At 58.1% G+C, this 19,021-nt stretch overlaps 1 protein-coding gene across 1 annotated transcript in view; it reads right to left on the bottom strand.

Moving 5' to 3' along the window:
- Positions 1–18,716, bottom strand: part of DOC2B (double C2 domain beta) — a 33,454-nt gene extending 14,738 nt beyond the window's left edge. Inside the window, exons 1-3 of the mRNA XM_086763402.1 lie at positions 18,140–18,716; positions 7,398–7,477; positions 1,308–1,382 (exon numbers count right to left, since the gene is read on the bottom strand). Coding sequence (XP_086619528.1) covers positions 1,308–1,382; positions 7,398–7,477; positions 18,140–18,470 — 486 coding nt within the window. The 5' untranslated portion in view covers positions 18,471–18,716. The remainder of the gene's footprint in view (positions 1–1,307; positions 1,383–7,397; positions 7,478–18,139) is intronic.
- Positions 18,717–19,021: the final 305 nt, after the last annotated feature.

Here is a 19,021-nt window from a genome sequence, read left to right on the forward strand (position 1 = left end):
CTCGGTGATATTGTGGCCACCATGCCAGGTTTCAGCCTGAGAAGCAGGGCAACTATCAGAGCGGGAGCATGAAGCCGGCTGCGGGTGATGGGGAAAGCCCCTGACGGCACCCGCTGCCCGCTCAGACCCGCCGGGGCCTGATCCTGCTGCAGGGCAGGAAGGAAAGCAGGTTTAGCCAAGAGGGTAAGGTGATGGGCACCACCCAGCAGCTAACGCTGCCCTGGGCAAAGGGAGCAAATTAAATCAGGGCAGCTGAGCTCTGGGAGTGCCTTTTCCTCCCGTCTGGAATGCCCATCCTGCTGCCGGAACGGATGTGCAGAAACACCCAGCCCGGGACACATTCCCCATCCTCCCACGCCTGCTCGCTTCTCCCGGAGCGGATTTGGGCAGCGTGGTTTGGAAACAAGGCACGGAGAGAGCGAGCGCATCCACGGAAGCGGAGGGAGGCGGGGGCGAGGAAAAGGCCCCCACGCGCGGCTGCTCCGGGCTCGCAGCTCCCCTCCCACCTCTCCGGTCTCCATCACCTCCAGCAGAAATGCTAATCAATGCATTTGCAAAACATGGAAATGACAGATAATATCGCTGATGAAAGCGCTCCTGGCTCTCCTATTTCCAGCGGAACTTGAAATGTGGTTAAAAACTCCCTCTACCGCCCTGAACGTTACGATTAATTCAACTGAACTGTAACAAGTAAATATAACTCTCCCCAAAAGGTCTTTCCTTTAGTGTAAAATAAGAGTGCAATTAATATTCATAACACATACATTTAGCATTTAAATTCACCGTCCCCATCAGTTACACCAAGCTCTCACTACACATCAATATCTTTAATTACTCTTCTCTCCAGCAAGCGCTGAACTTAAGTAGATGGAAATATTTCCCTTACGATTTATACTCCACTTTATTATGATCTGAGGGGTTTTAAATGCAAAAGAAAAAAAAAGGGGAAAAAAATTAAAATAAAAGGAGCTGGTTTGTTTACAGCCCCAGAACGCTTCACTCGGTGCGTCCTGAGGGCAGCACGCGCATCCCCTGCTCCCAGGGCGAGGAGTCCGGGCTGGCGCCCAGCTCCCAGGCAGCGTTTCATCGGACAGGCACCTGCTGCCCCAGCAAGGACGGATTTAGCCCCAGTTCTCACCTCCTGCCCGCCTGGGCCAGAGCCAGGAAGGAGACTCGAGGGCTGGCTGCAGCAAGTAGCATCTCCCAGGTGAAGAGCTGCTCCCTGGGGAACCTCCCTGATCCGAATTCAAAGGGCAGCCCCGGGAAGGGAAGGAAGGAGCAAAAAGAAGCAGCAAAAGGCATCTCACCTTACTGGCTCCGGGAAGCAAGTGCAATTTGACGTAGGGATCAGCCAAACCATTATGGTCCATCGGCTTCAGGCCCTGGAGAGGAAACAGCAAAAAGCAGGAGTCAGGACAACGGCAAGAGGCCGGGCAGGCGAGGTGGCTTTGCTGAGCCAGGACGTCGTCGGTCCGTAGAGTAATGGCACTGTTTCCTCGGGACTGGGGAAGGAGGAGGGCGTGGTCGGTGCAGGATCCGGGCTGTGCAGCAAAGGCTGAGCACACGCAGCGTTCAAACCTTGTCTGCAGTTCGCGCCGAGGAGGAGCTGGGGGAAGGCTTCTCACCCGCGCTCGGCATCGGCCGCGGAGCTCCTCTCCGCTCTTCCAGCGGCTGGCTCCGACATCCCGATCACAATTAATTTGGGGGTTAAGTAAACCAGCGCAGCGATTTTCGAGGTTTAAAATTACAGGGTTTTGTCATTTAATAATTGCTTATGAGCAAACACACACCTCTGCTGTTGTGGTGTCACTTCTAAGCGCTCCCCGAGGGTGTGATAGCACCTACCTACTCTCGGCTATTAAGGCACAGCTGAAGGCAGAACAGCTTTCCGGCCAGCGGGAGGCTGTCGCCAGCCGGCTGCCACGGCGTTTGCAGGGAAATCTGGGGTACCGGAGCACAAAGGCGAGGAAACACTCGCTACGGCCATTCCTGATGGATTTTCTACGAGACCCTCACAGCTCTTAAAGGATGCTGCGGATCATGTTTGTTATAGCGATGCTGTGGGGCGGATCCCGCTTCGGGCAGAGGCAAACTTGCTCTTCTTCTAAATAATCAGCGGGCTGAAAGTTACCCGAGGGTGACGGGCAAACCCAGCCCAAAGCTGTGACTGCACAGCCCACGTGGAAACAAACTCCACAGGGTAGGGAAGCAACACAGGAGCGTGAAAAATGAAGCCTAATTTTTACCAGTCCTTAGTGGAAATAACAGCTACACCACGGAAGTCCTTGGATTATCCCCAGCCTGGCGCGGGATCCCTGCAGGGGTTATTTCCAGGCTGTCTGAAGGCAATCCTCCACCTGGATCAGGGGATGGTTTCTCAGCAGAGCTACCCATCCAAGCCCGGCTCCAACCCAGGCAGGGTAACGCTAACGACTCGTCGCACCCTCTGTGAGATGAGCAGAGCATTCGGTGCCCGGGATTCATGAGCGCGTGCCGCTGCCAGGGATCCACCTGGCAGGAACGCATCCGTTCCGGGCAGCTGCTGGAAAGGCTACGTGCAACGAAAACTTAATCACTTTCAAGGCACGGTTTGGACAAATCCAAGAGGGAAACGCTGAGGTAAATCACTTCCATACCTCACACACGTGAGGTAATGCGCTCGGCATAGCCGAGGGCACAAGGCAGCCCCGGAGAACGTCCCTCCGCCGCCCCTCCCGGATCCGCACAACTCGGCCGAGGGTCCGAGCTGCTCCTGACCTTGGTGAGGGCTCTGCTTCGGAGACCGGCGTGCTGCCCTGGGGCAAGGGAGACCAAATGGTGCCCGGCAAAGAGGATTTTGCTTTTAAAGCAGAGCCAAAAGGATAAAAATAACAGCAGCAAATGGAGGCTAAACGGCTCGGCTGTAACGGCAGCGCCGCTCGGGTGACGTCCCTGGCCCAGCGAAAGAGGAAGGCAGCGGGTACGGAGGAAGGTGGTGGCATCGGCTGCGGCTCCGCAGGCAGACAGGGAGGCAAGGGGCTGGGCTGGTCCCCAGGCTCCAGCTGGGATCTGGCCGGGAGCACAAACCGCTCCCAGCTGAGCCAAGCAAAGGCTCCCGCAGCCTCCTGCCACAGGGGTGCTCCCCCCGCCCCACGGCAAATGGAATCAGAGGCAAGCAAGCAAATTCCCATGAAAATAGATGGAGAAAGACAGGCAGCCCTGTAATTCACCCATCAATTCAGCTCAATTAAATTACCTTCTGAGGAGGCTATTAAAGGCTTTTTTAATAGATGTGCTATGAAAGATGGAGTGACAGGAGCCTGGAAAATGGCTCCTAATGTCACGTCCCCCTCCCTCCCACATTACTTGATGCAAATTTGGCACGGGGCTGAATTTGACATTACAGCAGCCCCGACAGCTCTGCCCCGCAAAAATGCTCCCCCTCCGTGGAGGGACCTCCACCCTAAACCGGGGCAGAGGAGGGTCACAGGGCTCTGTCACGGGGACAGAGTCTCCCAGCGGCTTCAGCCAGCACAGCCCCAGCTCCACCCGGTCCTCCTGCCAGGACCAATTTATGGTGCTGTGCATCACGGCACGGGCAACGGAGCCAAGACTGAGTTGTATCTTTTCCCTTCCTCTACCCAACCCCCAAATCCCTGCTGCAATCCTACGGAGACCGATGGCCCCACTGCATCCCAGCTGCTGCCAGCTGCACTCCGTGCCAGTGACATTTAGCTAATCAATAGGATTTAATTACGATTCAGGCTAATCGGGCTGCCGATTAACGCCACGCTAGAGGCATACAGAAATCACAGGAGATGGATTCGTCACACCGTTTGCCCCACGGCGAGCTGCCTGCCCGGTGAGCAGGCTCCCTGCTGCCCAAAAACCAGCCTGGACGCCTCTTCCTGGGCCAAAGCATCTCATTCTGAAATGGGGCAAACCCTGTGCTTCCACCCTGACAGCTCGGAGGAGAGACACAGCTTTGAGACGGGAATTTCCCTGCAGTAATAAATATTTATGAGCAAATTCATAAGTAATGCTCCATGCAGACCTCCAGCGCTCGGCTTCGGTTGGAAGTGGGGGAGCATCCAAATGCTCATCAGGGTGGAAACTCCCGGGTGTTTTCTAGCTGCGGCTGCAGCCAGCAGCACAGGGAGAGCGGCCCGGGTACGCTGGCACGGGTACGCTGCACCGCTGCCTGCCCAGCCACCTCGGGCTCGCCCAGGGCATCCTCCTCCCGGGAGCAGCGGAGCTAGAGGACAGCAGAGCCCGACAGCGCCTGCGCTGCCGCACGCCCTATAGATCCCCTATAGCAGGTTATTGTCTTGCTCCGTGCAGCAGGTTGGGCTTTGCAGGACTACGCAGACAAGCAGACCCTCACCCAAGCCACGGCACCGCACGCTCAGACGCAGGCTCCGGCACCTGCGCGTTCATCGTCCCCTTTCTGTCACATTTTATAGGAGGGGTGACGCCGTTTCCCACATGTGATGGTATGGACCGACAAAACCCTGGGAGATGCTGTCGCGCGGCTGCTCCCACAGTCCAGAAACAGGCTCCCGCACCACCCTGATTTATTCTCCCACTCATCCAAGCCGAGCCGCAACGTGTCTGGATTCAGCCGTGCCTGAAGCGTGAAAGGCAGGGTGCGGGCAGGGCTGCGGCCAACACCCAGAGCCGTCAGCGCGAGACGGCTCCAGCTGCCTGCCCGCTTCTGCCTGCGTGGGGCCCGGAGCTTTCCGCTGGCCGCACCAACCGCAGCCCTGCTCCAGCCAGGGAGTTTCTTAGTTTCTTAGTCCTTATCTCCCCGGTGCTGCGATTCCGCGGGACAGCCTTTGTCTTGGCCCGTGGTGCAGCACCAGCGAGTCCCCGTGCCGTGGCAGTTGCCCAGGGCTCAGGCCAGCGTAGCAGGGGTGACAGTCTGGTGCTGGCCGGAGAGGTGTGGTGGCTGCCCCACCTGCCGAGACCATACCCCAACTGCAACCACTGAAGGCAACGCCAAAGCGCAGGGCTGTCCCAAGTGGTGCTCCTTGAGGAGGCGGGTGCTCCTTGAGGGTGACGCAATCTCCCCTCTCCCTGCAATCCAGGCGTGGACCAACAGCAGCCCCACATTTAATCCGTTCATCTCCAGGAGGAACTAGAACCCTCGCTTCCCTGGCTAGAGCCTGCAGAGATGCCGAGCACTTGCTGCCTTCCAAAATCAGCTTCCAGATATCCATCTGCTGGCACAAAGTGCCCGATGGCAGGGCAGATCTATGTGCTATTAGGGAAACTGAGGCACCAAGTGCCTCGCTCCTGGTGTAAGCAGACAGCCTGAGGATAGCCCCACGGCTACCAGCTTCCACACCTCTTACAACAAAGCAAAACTCCTTTCATTCCCTATTCCAGCTCCACCCAAACATGGGATACGGGCCTGACCTGAGGGTCTGGAAACACCCAGCATCTCACAGATCCCGCTGTGAATGTCACCAAGAAACACCTGAGATGCCCCCAGGCACCTGGCACCAGGGCAAATCCCCCCGGCGTGCAGCGGTTATCCCGACCTCCGGCACAATGCAGCAGCTGATGGCTGCAGAGCGGAAAATTGGTGGCAGAGCAGGACTGATTGGATTTAACCTGTCACCCGTGCCTCCAAGAGCCCACTAACCCCCTTGCCGCTCCCTGGGAGGCAATAACGGGACTCATGAGGGACATCAGCAGATATAAAACTGCTGGAGATTAAAATAAATAGGGATCAAAAGGGAGAGAGAGGGTTGTTTGGAGGGGTTGTCGAAGGGAGAAAGAAAAACACATCCCACGTGGCTGAAACAGTCCAGGTGTCAACAGCTGCTGGCAGGGACTGAGGCTCCAGGAGCTGGGACGCATCCTGAGGGCACCTTCCTTGGGGGGCTGGGACATCATATCCAAGACACCGACCAGGCCAGCCCCAGCCCAGATCCAAGGGCAGCGCACGTCCCAGCGCCGTGCTGTGGCTCGCACGCGTGGCCCCGGCGCTCCCCGGCCACCGCATCGCCTCCTCTACAGCACTACTTCTAGCGTCTACGCGGCCGACGCCGGCTGCCACCAACGGCAGCCGGGGTGCTGGCCCTTACCTTTTTGTAGTCAAGTTTTGGCAGCTTTCCCCAGGCGAGAGATGAAATGAGAGCGAGCAGATGGCGATGTAAATAAAAAGAGAAAAATGGGAGAATGAGAGCAGAATGGAAATGAACAGGACTCGAACGCTTGAATGTCAGAGCGGTGAGGGGGGATCTGCCCACCCCACGAACAGGGGCGATGCCAGTGCCGCGTGGTGTCCTCAGCCCCACGGGATGGGGTCAGAAACCACTACTCCCGTACGGGCGGGTGGGCACAGCGAGGACCAGGGCTCTCTGTCGTCAGCCCTGCCCTTGCTCTCGCTGCCGTTAGTTCGATCACTTGCCACTTGCGGGTCTCCTTCCTCCTCGCCTTCCACCCACTGCAAACCCAGTTAAAAGGCTCCTTGGCACCGCTCCCGAGCGTGCCAAGGGAAACCTGACCCAGACGCTGCCGGCAAATTCACGGGCGTGACAGGGAGGGAAGCAAAACCCGCTGGCTGCCTCATCCTCTCTGTCCCAGCAGCCCTGCCCAGGGACCCGCGGGTGCTGGGCTTGCCCCTCGGCCAGGAGGGGCTCCAGGTCTGCCGGGGCAGATGCCTCCACGCTCATCCCCAAGACAAGCTTTTGTGCCCGAGGTCCTGTTTCAGATGGGGAGAACCCTGCGGCGGGAACGTGCGGGCGCAGCACCCGGCACAGCGGGCTCCGGGCTGGGGCTGCAAATAAGCCAGTTGCAGCTGGAGGGAAGAGGAGCACCCTACAAATGCAAACAGCGTGGGCTGATTCTCCAGGGGCCCAGCACACAGCCTGTTCTCCTGCAGCTTCTCCCTTCTTCTGTAAAAACCCTCCACCCCTTCCCAAGATCTACAAAGACTCAGGTCTTCTTCCACCAACCCACCGCTGTCGGGGCCTGGCCGTGCTGACCTGGAGCCCTCACCGCTCTGGTTCTCATGCCAGGCGTTGCAGAGAGGAGCCAAGCAGTGCCCCGAAGCACCTTTCACAGGCCCAGGAGAAGAATCAGGACCTCAGTTATCTGTTTCTGCTCCAAAATGTGGAAAAAATTCCTAATTGCCTCAATCACGCAGACAGCAAAGGCGCTGAGGCAGAGCACTTTGTGGCAACGATTAGCAGCATTTAAAAGAGCCATTTATAAACTGACAGCCGGTCCCAGCGTCAAGTAAATAACAACATCGGGTCGGGTGCTTTTCTAAAAAGCATCAATAGCTGCAACCACCTCATCACGGGGACGAGCAGCTGCCTCCATCCCGCTGGAAACACCCTGAAAGGCAGGGATGGAGAAGGAGAGGGCAGAAGCACGTTTGGTCCTCGCCCAGCGCTGAGACATACCTTGGCTTTATTGATCGTGCAGTGCAGAGCATTGTTTTCTTGATCATAGAGCAAGCTGAAATCCAGCGTCCCCAGCGTGGCTGCAAAGGAGAAAAGATGTTATTAACCCGCGAGGCCCAGCAAACACTGCCTCTTCTCCCTCTAAGCACAAAAGGGGTGGATGAAAATGCTGGAGAAATGGCTGCAGATGTTATAAAACACAAAGCATCCTCTTGTGAGCCCGGTTATGAAACACCCCTTCGTGCTGGGAGGCTGGTGGCCATCCCCACGCCCGGCTGGCGGAGCCGGAGCAGTCCTGGGAGAGGAGCGAGGGGGATGAACGGCTGCGGCTCGCCCGGGGACTGCAGCCAGTGCCGAGGCTTTGCCTCCGTGGGCTTTCACATAGGTCAACCCCATCCATCAGCAGCCCTACTGCAGCCAGCAGCTTTCTGTCCCCCAGGAGCTGAAGGCTCTTCTCTGGGAAGATTCGGGCACAGCTGGACCCAGCCGAGACCCAGCGTCGGCACATCTCCCCCATCCAACGCCGCTGGCGTTCCCAGAACGTATATTTGTACACTGACACCTTCAAACAACCGAGCCACCAATGGGATCCCTTCCCAGCTCCAATTTGGCTGCAAACTGTAAATTAAACCCGGTGAGAGTGGGAATACTTTTATGGTTAAAATGAAAAACACCAACAGCTTTTAATCAGAGCAGCGTTCCCTTACGGCATCCGCAACCGAGGAACAGCAGCAACAGGGAAGCTCCTGAGAGGAGACCTCAGGGAAGGGGCAAGAGACCAGAACAAACCAGAAGAGCCTCAGCAGCAAAAGTACACTTGATCTGAGAAATTCTTTCCCTTTGGACAATCTGAGCATGTCATGCTAATCAAAAGCAGAGAAAAAGCCTTAAAAAGACAGGCTTTCCCAAAACGTGGTTTAAGCCTCTCCAGGGCTCCCAGGCCAGATTCACGCACCAAAGCCCAGACACGGAGCAGCATCTCCCCAGCACAGCTTCTCCTGCCACCGGCCTTGAACTTCCAGGGTGGCTCTGGACCCCACAACCCCCACTTTTCCATGCCCACCTTCCCAAAAGGAATGCCACGCAGCATCCCACCGCCGTTTCCAAGGTAACCGCACCTTCCCGCCACGCGCACAGGTTCAGAGCAGAGGGAAAAAAAATCCCAAATAAAAACCAGAACAATTTTGCTTGATGTCAAAGCCGGGTTCGCTTCCCGGGAGGTAAGTTAGACGAACTTCATGGCAGGAAACGAGGCGCTTTATTCCAGGGTAAATGGCCTCTGCAGCAAGCCACCCTGGGAAGCGGTGGATATTCAGGGGACTGAAACCTTCGGGCTGCAATTTCACAGTGATCTTCTAGCCCAAACGCGAGCGAGCTACAGGTCTGCCTGCTAGCAAATAAAAATCGTCGCTCAGGAGCAAATACCTTGCCTTCAAAGCAGAGTAAATATTCAGGGAGATTTCTGGCAGAACAACGCACCCCTCCTCGTTCCGGAGTAATTTCACGGTGCATTAGCTATCTGTTTAGGTAAGGCAGAAATCAGAGGGGTTCACCTGCCAGGGGGGATGGAGGTGATACAGGGTGAGGCCAAACACGCAACACCTTGTGCGGCGTGTCTGGGTTTGGCCCAAAATGGGCGTTTCCAGAGCAATTACCGGCCAGACTCGCTCCACATCACGCAGGGAGGTGGAACGCGCAGCGGCGCCCAGCGCGCTGGCGGCTGCCTGTCCCCTGCCCAGCGACGGGGAGCTCACGGCAGCATCACAGCACCAGCCCGAGGTGGGTAAGGCTCTACGGCACACGAGTGAAACCCAAGTCAGCAAAACTCAACAAATCTGCATTTTCACTCAAGAGCGGAAGATGAAGCCTCCGGTTTCGGAGCCTCATCATTTCCACCTGCCCTTTAATCAGCCGCTTCCTGCCAGCCCCACCACTCGGCCCTCCCAAGTTCAAGCTGTTATTTTATTTTTATCACAGAAGGGGGCCGCGGCTTAGCCTGCTGCATTTGGCAATTTATAAAACAAATTAAAAGCTTGGTGTAAAAACAGACTCTGGCCAGGAAATACTGACAAGGGGCGAGGGCAGTGGGGAGCCCCGCTCCGGCAAGATGGACAAAACCCCAAAGCACCGTCGCATGGCAGCAGACGCTTGCTTTGCAGTTGGGGACGCAGCGCTGGTGATCCGTGAGCAAACCCTGAGCGGTTCCCATTCATCGCAGAGCTGCGAGCAGGCAGGAGGGCACGGACAGGGACGTGCGGCTCCCCGCAGCCCTGCCAGGCTCCGTCCCCAGCTGTCCTCCAGCCCTGGAGGGGTTCTCCTTTATGCAGGGATTTGTTTTGTTGATGGCGAGTCTCGATTCCCAGGGAAGGGTCTGCCTTCGGCAGAGGGATGTGGAAATATCAGCAGAACATGTTGTGCTAATTGCCTAAAAACGCGGCCGTATGGAGATGACAAAAGGGATCAGGCTAACTTGGGGTTTGGCAGCTAAGGTGCTGCTACGCAGCCGAGGGCCAGCGCCCCCGCCAGAGCCAGGACCCAGCGGGGCGGATGCTGAGGACACATCTCCCACAGGAGCAGAGCATCTGCGGCACGGTCACAGCCACGCGCTCTCCGTTACCTCCGGGGGATACGCTGCTGGGCGACGGATGCAGCGCAGCCATGAAGGCTGGTGCTCAAGCTGCCTGCATCCCCGGCTCGCTGCTCCCAGACAGACTGGTTGCTCGGGTGCCTGAGGAGATGGCAGGAGACCTCCAGCTGAATCCAGGGATGGGAGCCACCCCGCAGCCCACAACAGCTCCGTACAAACCCATACGGGACCACAGCCCAGATGCAGAGCCAGCCCCACGCTCCTGGAGCAGGGAGCACACCGAGTGAGAAGCCAGGCAAGCCAACACCAGCACGGGTCTCACCGCTCTCATCCCTCCTGCAAAACCGCTGGCAGCACGTCCAGCCCTGGCTCTGGGAGATCTCCCATCTCCAGCCGGCAGGATCGGGCCCAGCAGCCACCCGGCTCCAAACAGGGCCCTTCCCAACGCAGCCGAATCGCCCTTCTTTATCACTTTCCTCCTCCCACCTGTGCTCACAGCTGAGATGCAACTCAATTCTGCTCTTAATTAGGGGAGCAGTTGCCTAAAAAAGAAAAAGGCAGCAATTAGACTCCAAGCGCTGTTACTAGACGTGTTTAACTCGACTGGGCTATTCTGATCGCTGCCCTCTAATCACACAGGCTGCAAATAAAAAAAAAAAAAAAAAAAAAACCATAAATAAATGTCTTTGTCAGTCATTACAAAGGCAGCTTTGCGCTCTCCAGACAGCAGGCAGGATGTATCGTTATTATTACGATTATTCTGCTCCAATGATAAAATAACCATTAGGAGAGCCGCCCTCGTTAGCAGGTTCTGACCCTCTTTCCTCTCCATGAATTGGGAGAGATTGATGGCAAGGTGCCGGCCAGGGCCTGGCATTTAATACTGGCTCTAAAAAGGAAAATAAATCTGACTTGCACAGGAATGCGGCCTCTTCTCCCGCTGACCTTTGGGCGTTTTGATTAATTCAGCGGGCCACAAAATTATTAGAGGCCAGCGTATCCGGCAGACGCGTCTCCAGGCTCGGCCGTGGGATACGGTGAGCGCGCCCGGCGCCCGCGGGCAGCGCGGCGTCCTGGCACAGCGCCGCTGCCGCCCTTCTTGTTGGTGGAGTCGGCAGAAATTGTTTATTGCTGACATTTCCCATCAGCGCCCAGGGTGACGGGGAGGCTGAAGCAGCTTCTATTTATACCTGCGGGATGAAAGGCAAAACGTGGTGATAAATCTGTGCTCTGCTCCCTCACCCAGCCCCTGTCCTTGCAGGCTACGTGCCCTTGTCTGGCCCACGCAGGGCGGCAGATCCACCCCTTCGCTGGCCTGGGACACCCCAGGGAGAAGAGTTTCTCAGCCCAAGGGATGCTCAAGACACTGAAGATGCTCCGGCGCACGCAGCACAGAGGAGGAACCCATGACCGAGTGGGTTCCTTACCTTCCGAAGCCAGGGCAGCTTTCGCATCGTGACTGCCATTAGAAAGCCCAGCAAGGTTGGGAGAAACTGAGGTGTGCACAGAAACCCCACTATAGAACTAATTAAAAAGAAGTCCAAAAGCCTTAAGTCCCTCTGCTTATCAGCGTTGCTGCTCCCAAGATAATCTGCTCATGGATTTTGTGCCAGGGAGATCAGAGTGGAGCAGTAAAAAGACTGCTGGGGATTGTCTGGATTAGCTCTCCCTTACAGAAAGCACAGGTTCAGTAACCTTCAGACTGGGTATTTTTTAATGCACTATAAAAGATAGGTCCCTATTCTTCCATTGCTTTAATTTTCCTCTGCAATGGAGATAATTTTAAAGGTCCTGAAAGGCAGCAAGTAATTCTGTGCACTTACAGCCCCATGTGAAGTGTCAGTAAATGACTCCTCAGGAGGAACAGAAATTATTTCTTGCTATTTCCAAGCAGTGCTGCTGAAGATTTTCACTTTGGCAGGTGCCTGCGTGCACTCCTGCCTCCCCTACGTGCAGCAGCGCCTCGTCCAGATCCAGGACCAGCAAGTGCTGGAAGACCAACTTGTAGGGGATGGATCCTGCAAGGTGCCAAGTCAAGACACTGCAGACCCCGATGGCCGCAAGCCCCCCGGTCCAACGGAAGCACCAGCCTCTGGCATGGACCTACAGCCACAGGCACTGCTGCGGGTCTCAGCACCAGCCAGGCAGGGTGGCGAATGCACGTGGAAAGTCAGCATCACCATCAGCTTCTCCATGAAAAAAAGCGTCCTGTGGAAGGTTTTGGGACATGTTCTAGAAGCTGCATACCATACTGGGACACAGACATTCCTGTTGGCACCTGGACTACGTGGTGCCAGTTGGCAGCATCGCGGGGCTCTGGTCCATTGCTGCAAGCAGGGAAGGATGTTCCCAGTCCTACACAAAAACCCAGCAGGGACTGGATCCAGCACACAGGCAGGAGACCTTCTCTCCTCTGGAGCTCCACAGATGTGGTTGAATTCAACTGGACCAGGAGTGAGGAAAAAGCACAACTCTTCTTTCTTGCAACTGCTCCCTGCCTCATTGTGTGTTTGTCACTTAAAAAAATCCACGGCAATGAATAGTTCTTCATTTTGGAGACACAGCGCCAGCCCCTGGCAAGCTCCGGAGCAGGGAGCTGCTCCTTTGCAAGGCTGGTTGATGGATGCTCATCAGCTCTTCTGTCTTCTCCAGGAGGAGTGTTCAGAGGAACACTTATCTGCTCAGAACAGTTCAGAGATGCAATTATGTTTTACAGCACTAAATGGTCCCTGATGTCAGCAGCAATTAGACTTTCAGCAATTTCAATTTAGAGATGGCCTTCAAATCTCTCCCTCTCTCTCCCTTTAATGAATTACAGTATTGCAATTAACAACCCCCCAAAATTGCCTTCAGTGTTAAATACAAAGATGAAAGATCTGGGAACCCCCTGGGCTCGAGCGCGTTGGAGAAAGGGTGTCAGCGAAAGGACGAGGGTGGCAGGGCTGCTGCGGGACAGGGAGGTTCCCTCCTCCAGCCGGGCACCATCTCCCTGCTCCTGCACGCTGGGACAAGGGGAAGGTGAGGGGCTGGGGAGGGAGCCAGCCAGGCAGAAGGAGGGCCCCTCGTTAACCAGTGGCCGCATGGTTCCTTCGTTAGTAGAGAGGCTGGAGGCCAAGGCCCACGTGCTCCCTCCATCACCGTTGGAGGAGGGATGCCTGGACAGATGCTGCTCACCTCACTGGGTGCCCGCATTTATCTTCAGGGTGTCCCTGACCACAGCCAGCCCAGGGAACAAGCACCATCAGGGGACGAAGGCTCTGAGGAGGGCCAGGAGCATCCGACACACAGCGTCCACCCAGACCACCGACGGGGCAGCCGGCAGGAGAGGGCTCCCATTGCGCCAGCGCCTTTCCGGTACTCGGGTATCCCACGGGAAAGCAGACAGGAGTTAACCCAAAGTCACCTCAGCTAGCACCCCGTGTCTCCCTTGGGAGGGCTACAAGCTCCCCGACGACCTTAAACCTCGGCTGCGACGCTGCCCAGTACCTACACACATTTCTTCGGCACAGGCAGCTGGGGTCGCGGTACGGCTGGCAAAGCCACGCTCCGAGCTCTGCTGAAATCAGCACGGTTTGTTTAGTTTCCTCAGTTTAAAAAAAAAAAAAAAATACTTCTTTTGGCCTTATCTGGATTGAAAAGACGATTCAAAGGTTATAAATAGCAGTGGCAGCATATGCTAAGGAGCTGCGTTTCAGAAGTAAATATCCTCATCACTTCAACGCACGTTTCCCCTCGCCGTCTCTCCTGCCTCCTCCCGTCTGGCCGCAAGCATTGCCAGGTGACTTGCAAACCCTGCGCCCCTCAAGACCTTCATTCTTCTTTACGTCTTTGAGCAGCCAGTAATTAATATCTGCACGACGGCTTTGCCTGCCTAATTATCTTCTTTGCTCAAAATAAAGAGTCTTCCTAAATAACTTCTGCGGCGTTGCCTGCAGCAGGCGTCGCGAGCAGCCAGGCCTCTCAGCTGTAGTTTGGAGAAGTTGTGTGTTTGTGCTGCTGCAGCCTGGGAGCTGGCGAGCCTGCTCCTGCCATGAATAAAGACGCGCACGCTATAAAATCGGCCAGGTTCGTACGTACAGATACAGCCCCGGGCACCAGCAGGAACGGTACACAGGCAGCTCTTCCAGAAACGCCAGCTCCCGCTGCAACCCCCTGCTCTGGGGCTGCCTCCCCATCCGAAATCCCAGAGCCAAACCCGTACAGAGGAGGGGGAAATTCCAGCGCCGGCCGCAGCCTCGCTCCAAAGCCAAGGGGAACGAAGCGTTTCAAGGGCTAGAAACTTGCTGGCACCTTACAGAAGAAGGATGGCCACTATGTCCAGTGCTGTCTCCTGGCAAGAGCTCCCTCGGAGGGACGTTTCCAGCCCCACGCTGCGTGCGCAGAGATTTCAGAGGCCTTTAAAAATCTGCCAGGTGCAAACCCAGGCTGGTGCTGCAGAGGGGACTGCGCAGCACCACGCGAGGAGCAGCGATTTGGCTGGCATCAGGGGAGACGGGAGGCGAGCCCCAGCTCCTCGCAGCGGGGCACATTGCCACCTGGCTGGCATTCGCACATTTTCCTTACGAGCCAAGTTCCCCTGGCAGCGCCGCAAAGCATCCCCGGTGGCTTGGGACCCCAGGGGCCAGGGCACTGCTGCTGTCACCAGGCACCAGCCAGGGGAACCGAAGACGAGGTGACAGCCGGGTGTCCCGAGGCAGTAGGAGCGAATCCCCCCACTTCCCATCCCAAATCCCCGCCAGTCCTCTCAGCTCAGAGCAAACGCTAGCGCTGGTCCAACGGCACCAAAGCACCCTTCTGCGGGCTTCACGCTAAACACCCCCCCTTCTCCTGCCTCATTCTCCCTCCTCAGCAGCCCCGTTGGGGACAAACCCGCTGCAGGAAAAGTCCGGCTCTGTACAGCTTGGGCCCCGGTCCCGGAGCATCTCTGCAGACGGAGGACAGAGGAGGCACAGGGCAGTGATGAGTCCCTCTCCCAGGGGCCTCCCAAGGGTAGACGGTGCCAACCACGACCCTGCAAATCCTCACAGCAGCGCTGCTGGCAGGTCTGATGGGAAGGGCCGGCTCCATGCGATTCCCAGTGCTCCCCCAGCCAGCCCCGACATCTCCGCTCATTATCTGCTCTGTCAGGTCCCCCGGCCCTGCCTGCTCTCTGCCACTCGCTGCATTCAACAGGCTGCTTCCAGCTGCCCCGCGGGGACCAGGTTTGTTTTCCTCAGCACCTCCAGCGCTCCCCTGCTCAACAGGGCTGCGTCACGCTGCCCCGAACCGCTGGCCTCGGCCCCGCGTGCCCCAGAGCCGTCCCCTCAAGCCTCTGCATCATCCTCCCAGCGACGCGTGCGATCTGCCCGTGGTGAACGCCTGGCTCAGTGGGTCCCCTCCCATCCTCCTGCACCTCGTCTGGGTCCCTGTCCATCTCTGGAGGGATCTCGCCTGCCTCCTGCAGCCCTGGGATTCTTGGTTTTCCAAAGCACCAAATAACATGCATGCACACACAGACATCTCCCCACGGATGCCAGACCGCGGGATCAGGCCACCCTGCCTGGATGGGAGCAGACACTGATGCTTCTCCCTGGTGGGGTCAGGAACGTGACTTGGTAAAACATTAAGAAACGCGGTGCAGGGAGCCAGCCCGGGTGAGCTGCTGCCCCGTGCTGTTCCCCGCAGCCCTGCCAGAGGTGCCGGGGGTCAGGCAGGGAGGCTGCCAGCTCCCGTCCAGCCCAATGCCGCCCTGCCGCGCTGCGGCGCCTGAGGGATGCGGCCCCATCACCTATCAGCCCGGTGCTGCTGGAAACCCAGAAACATCAAGCTGGAGAAGTAACCCAGGGTAGGAAGGAGCCAGGGTAGGGGAAACCCAGCTAAACGCTGCATTTCTACAGGCAGGGGCAGCTCTGCTCCTCCCAGCTGACCAGCCAGCACCACGGCTTCTGTGCCGGAGGAGGGAAACCTGCAGGCAGGTGGGACACACGGGAAGGAGCCGTCCTCTCCATCTCCTCGCGATGGATCCTGCCACAGCAAAATCCCTCTCCCCGCACCTCTCCTGGGCTGTGCTGGGAGCATCTCTGGGGTGCAAGGCAAGACATGTCCCCACCCAACAAGCCCTTGACTCGTGGGCGACGCACCCAGGCTCCAACACCACCATCCCCAAGACCTCGGACAACTCCCAGAACCCTGCGTGTCACCGGCGGGAACATCACCTAGCCCCCAACGCCGTCCTGCCGTACTGGCAGAGACACGCTCCCCAGGGGAAATTTAGCGCAGGTGACTAATGCAGCAGCCCTGAATCACCCGCCAGGGACGCAGGGGAGCCGAAAGACACTCCCCGGTGCAGGCGATGGCTCAAGCCAGGCTGCACGAATCCCCTCCCAGCTCCCAGTCAGGGAAACGGGGCCAGCGAGTCCTCGTCTGGCTTTGCAACTTGGCTGCTAAACATGGAGGAGCGTCGGTCTCATCCTGCACGTTTATGCCAGCCAGTGCCCTGAGAGCGGCTGGGGCCACCCCGCGCTGTCCCCAGCGATGTGACACCAGCAGGCCCACTCCTCGCTCTGCTCCTGGCACCGCTGTGCCTTTGCCAGTGGAAAACCCACCACATCTGGCAGAAGAGCCTCAGCGGTTTGTCTGACACCTGTTACGCTGCAAGAAACACTCTTCCTAACGCCAGCCGGGGCGAGACAAACACCCACCGGCCCCCGGCACCGAGCCGAGCCGCTGCCAGCATCGCCAGCCGGGCTAAACGCAGAAGGCAGCGCCCTGGGCAATTTCCCTGCAAGTCACCCGCTGAAAGCGCCTCGTCCCACGGCCCCAAGCGCTTCAGCTGCCGCACACACCTCTGCCCCTGAAGCCCACTTGCTCCCATTTCTATTGCTGGGATGAGCAAAGATGACCTAATAATTAGAGCAGCAAATAACCCAAATCCGGTTAAAGTTACCGTTAACTGCCCGGCTGGGACAAACACGGCTTAGCAGAGATGTCCTCCCCGGGAACAGCGCAGCCCTCGCCTCCTCCGAGAGAGCGTGACCCCGATACCAGGATGGGGAGAGAGGGAGAGCCAGTCTGGGGCTTGCACCCAGCGCCGCAGCCTCTCTGGGAGCCACGGCCGGTGGTCCGCAGGCAGAGGGGAGCACAGGGGTGGCCGCGACGCGACGGAGCGATGCCGAGGCACAGCTGTGACATTTTGCACAGGGAAAGCCACCGCCTGCCCGGCGCTGGGCCGTAAACAGCTCAGCATCGTGGGAGCTCAGCCTCCCCCTTCCCCCAAGACGAGCATGCAGCAACGCTCAGCGGCACCGACTCCCTTCCCCGGCATCTCCCCGCTCCAAACTTTATGCTCAGCCCCTCGCAGGATCTGGTCCCTGAAGGCTGTGCTGAATCGAGACCTTAGTTTTCCACCGACCTCAAGGAAAGCAGCGCTACCCCAGCCACCGTGGCTGGGCAGAGCCAGACAGCAGCCGTTTCACAGCCTGCAAAGCTCCACCGAGCTGGGTGCGAAGGACATTTTGGGTGGGTAGGGGTTAAACCTCACCGCAAGCACCTGCATCTACCAGAATTGAAGCCTTCTGTTCAAAAAGCCACCCTGGGCTCTTGCACGGCTCTGGGTGCAGCTGGAGGGTGAGGAACGACACGCCGGAGTTTGCCGAGGGAGAGGACAGAGATTTCCAGGGCGGACATCATTCTGAACAAATCTCTCCGATCTGGAGCTGGGCAGTGCTGGAGCGTATCACCAGCTAATCAGCAGGGTGGCTGGAGCAGCCTGCACCGCCGAGACGGATTAACCAGAGGGTCTGAGCCCAGCTGGCAGCCTTCAGAGGCGAGGAGCCGAGCAGGGATGAGGCAAGGAAGCGCCTCAACCACAACGGCAAAGCCCAGCAACTGGTGGCTCTTGGGTGACTTCCCTAGTTTGGGTTCGGCGGCCAGCTTGGCTGCAGCAGGGACACTCCCAGGGCCTCCCTCCAGCCAGGGCAGCGCAGGAGCAGGGCTGTGACAGCCTCCCTGGCTGGAGCAGAGGGCTCATCGCCGCCGCTACGTAATCCCAGGGATGGACGGCATGGCTGGCAGGAGGGAAGGGCGCACGGCTCAGGCACCAAGATGGGGGACCAGTCCTAAGACCCACCCTTGCCCTCAGCACCCGGCAAACTCACAAGGAAACTTAGGAACTCACTGCAGTCGTCGGACTCGTAGCCCTCAGGGTCCACCACCTCCTCGGGCGCTGGGCACTTGGCGGGCTGCTTGGTGGGTGTCGTGCCATATGCCCCGAAAAGCTGGTCCACGTCCTCGTCCTCTTCGCGGGGGGCCTCGGCGGGGCCGACGGAGGGCTGGCTGACGGCGGAGCGCAGGGTGCTGCTGCGGCCGACGGCGGCGGGGAGCCCACGAGGGAAGCGGGGAAAGTAGTCGGAGATCTGCTTGATGGGTTTGATGGGGCCGGGGCAGACATCAATAGCCATGTGCTCCTGGATACTTATGGTCATTTTCTCTCCTTTTCGGAGTGTCATGCATGCGGCTGTCGGCGCCAAGCTCCCCCGGAGAAGCCCAGATCGTGCGTGAGGGAGCCGTGAAGTTTCGGCTGGGGGAAGCGGAGGTAGGTGAGGGGGGAGGCTCCGGCAGGCACCTTACGTGGTTCTCGCGCCCTGAGCCTCAGACGCCGCACGCATGCTGCTGCTGCCGGCTCCGGCTCTCGCACAGTCCCTGATCCTGCCAGCGCTGCCTGTGAATAAGTGAGCGAGACGGAGAGACGGATAAGAGGCAGGGGGTGGGCTCTCGGGTGATGTCACCAGCTAGCAACAAAGCGGTACCCAACAGCGGAGGAATGAGGGCTGTGGCCGGCCAGCTGGACAGCCATCCCAGCCAGACGGCCACCAGCATGGCCAGCCAGCCCCTGGCCCCTTTCCCAGCAAAGCCCCTGCCACGCCTGGGGGGAGCAGAGCAGAAGTTGGGTCGAAGCCCACCTCCCTGTATCCATTCACCCCATCTCCCTGCCAAAGCAGGGTCGATGCCTGCCAGACCTCTCCGGAGCGAGGAAGGTCACCACGCGGGGTCAGGAGCT

Source organism: Chlamydotis macqueenii, chromosome 19 (assembly GCF_036417535.1).
Source record: "Chlamydotis macqueenii isolate bChlMac1 chromosome 19, bChlMac1.mat, whole genome shotgun sequence".
NCBI lineage: Eukaryota > Metazoa > Chordata > Aves > Otidiformes > Otididae > Chlamydotis > Chlamydotis macqueenii.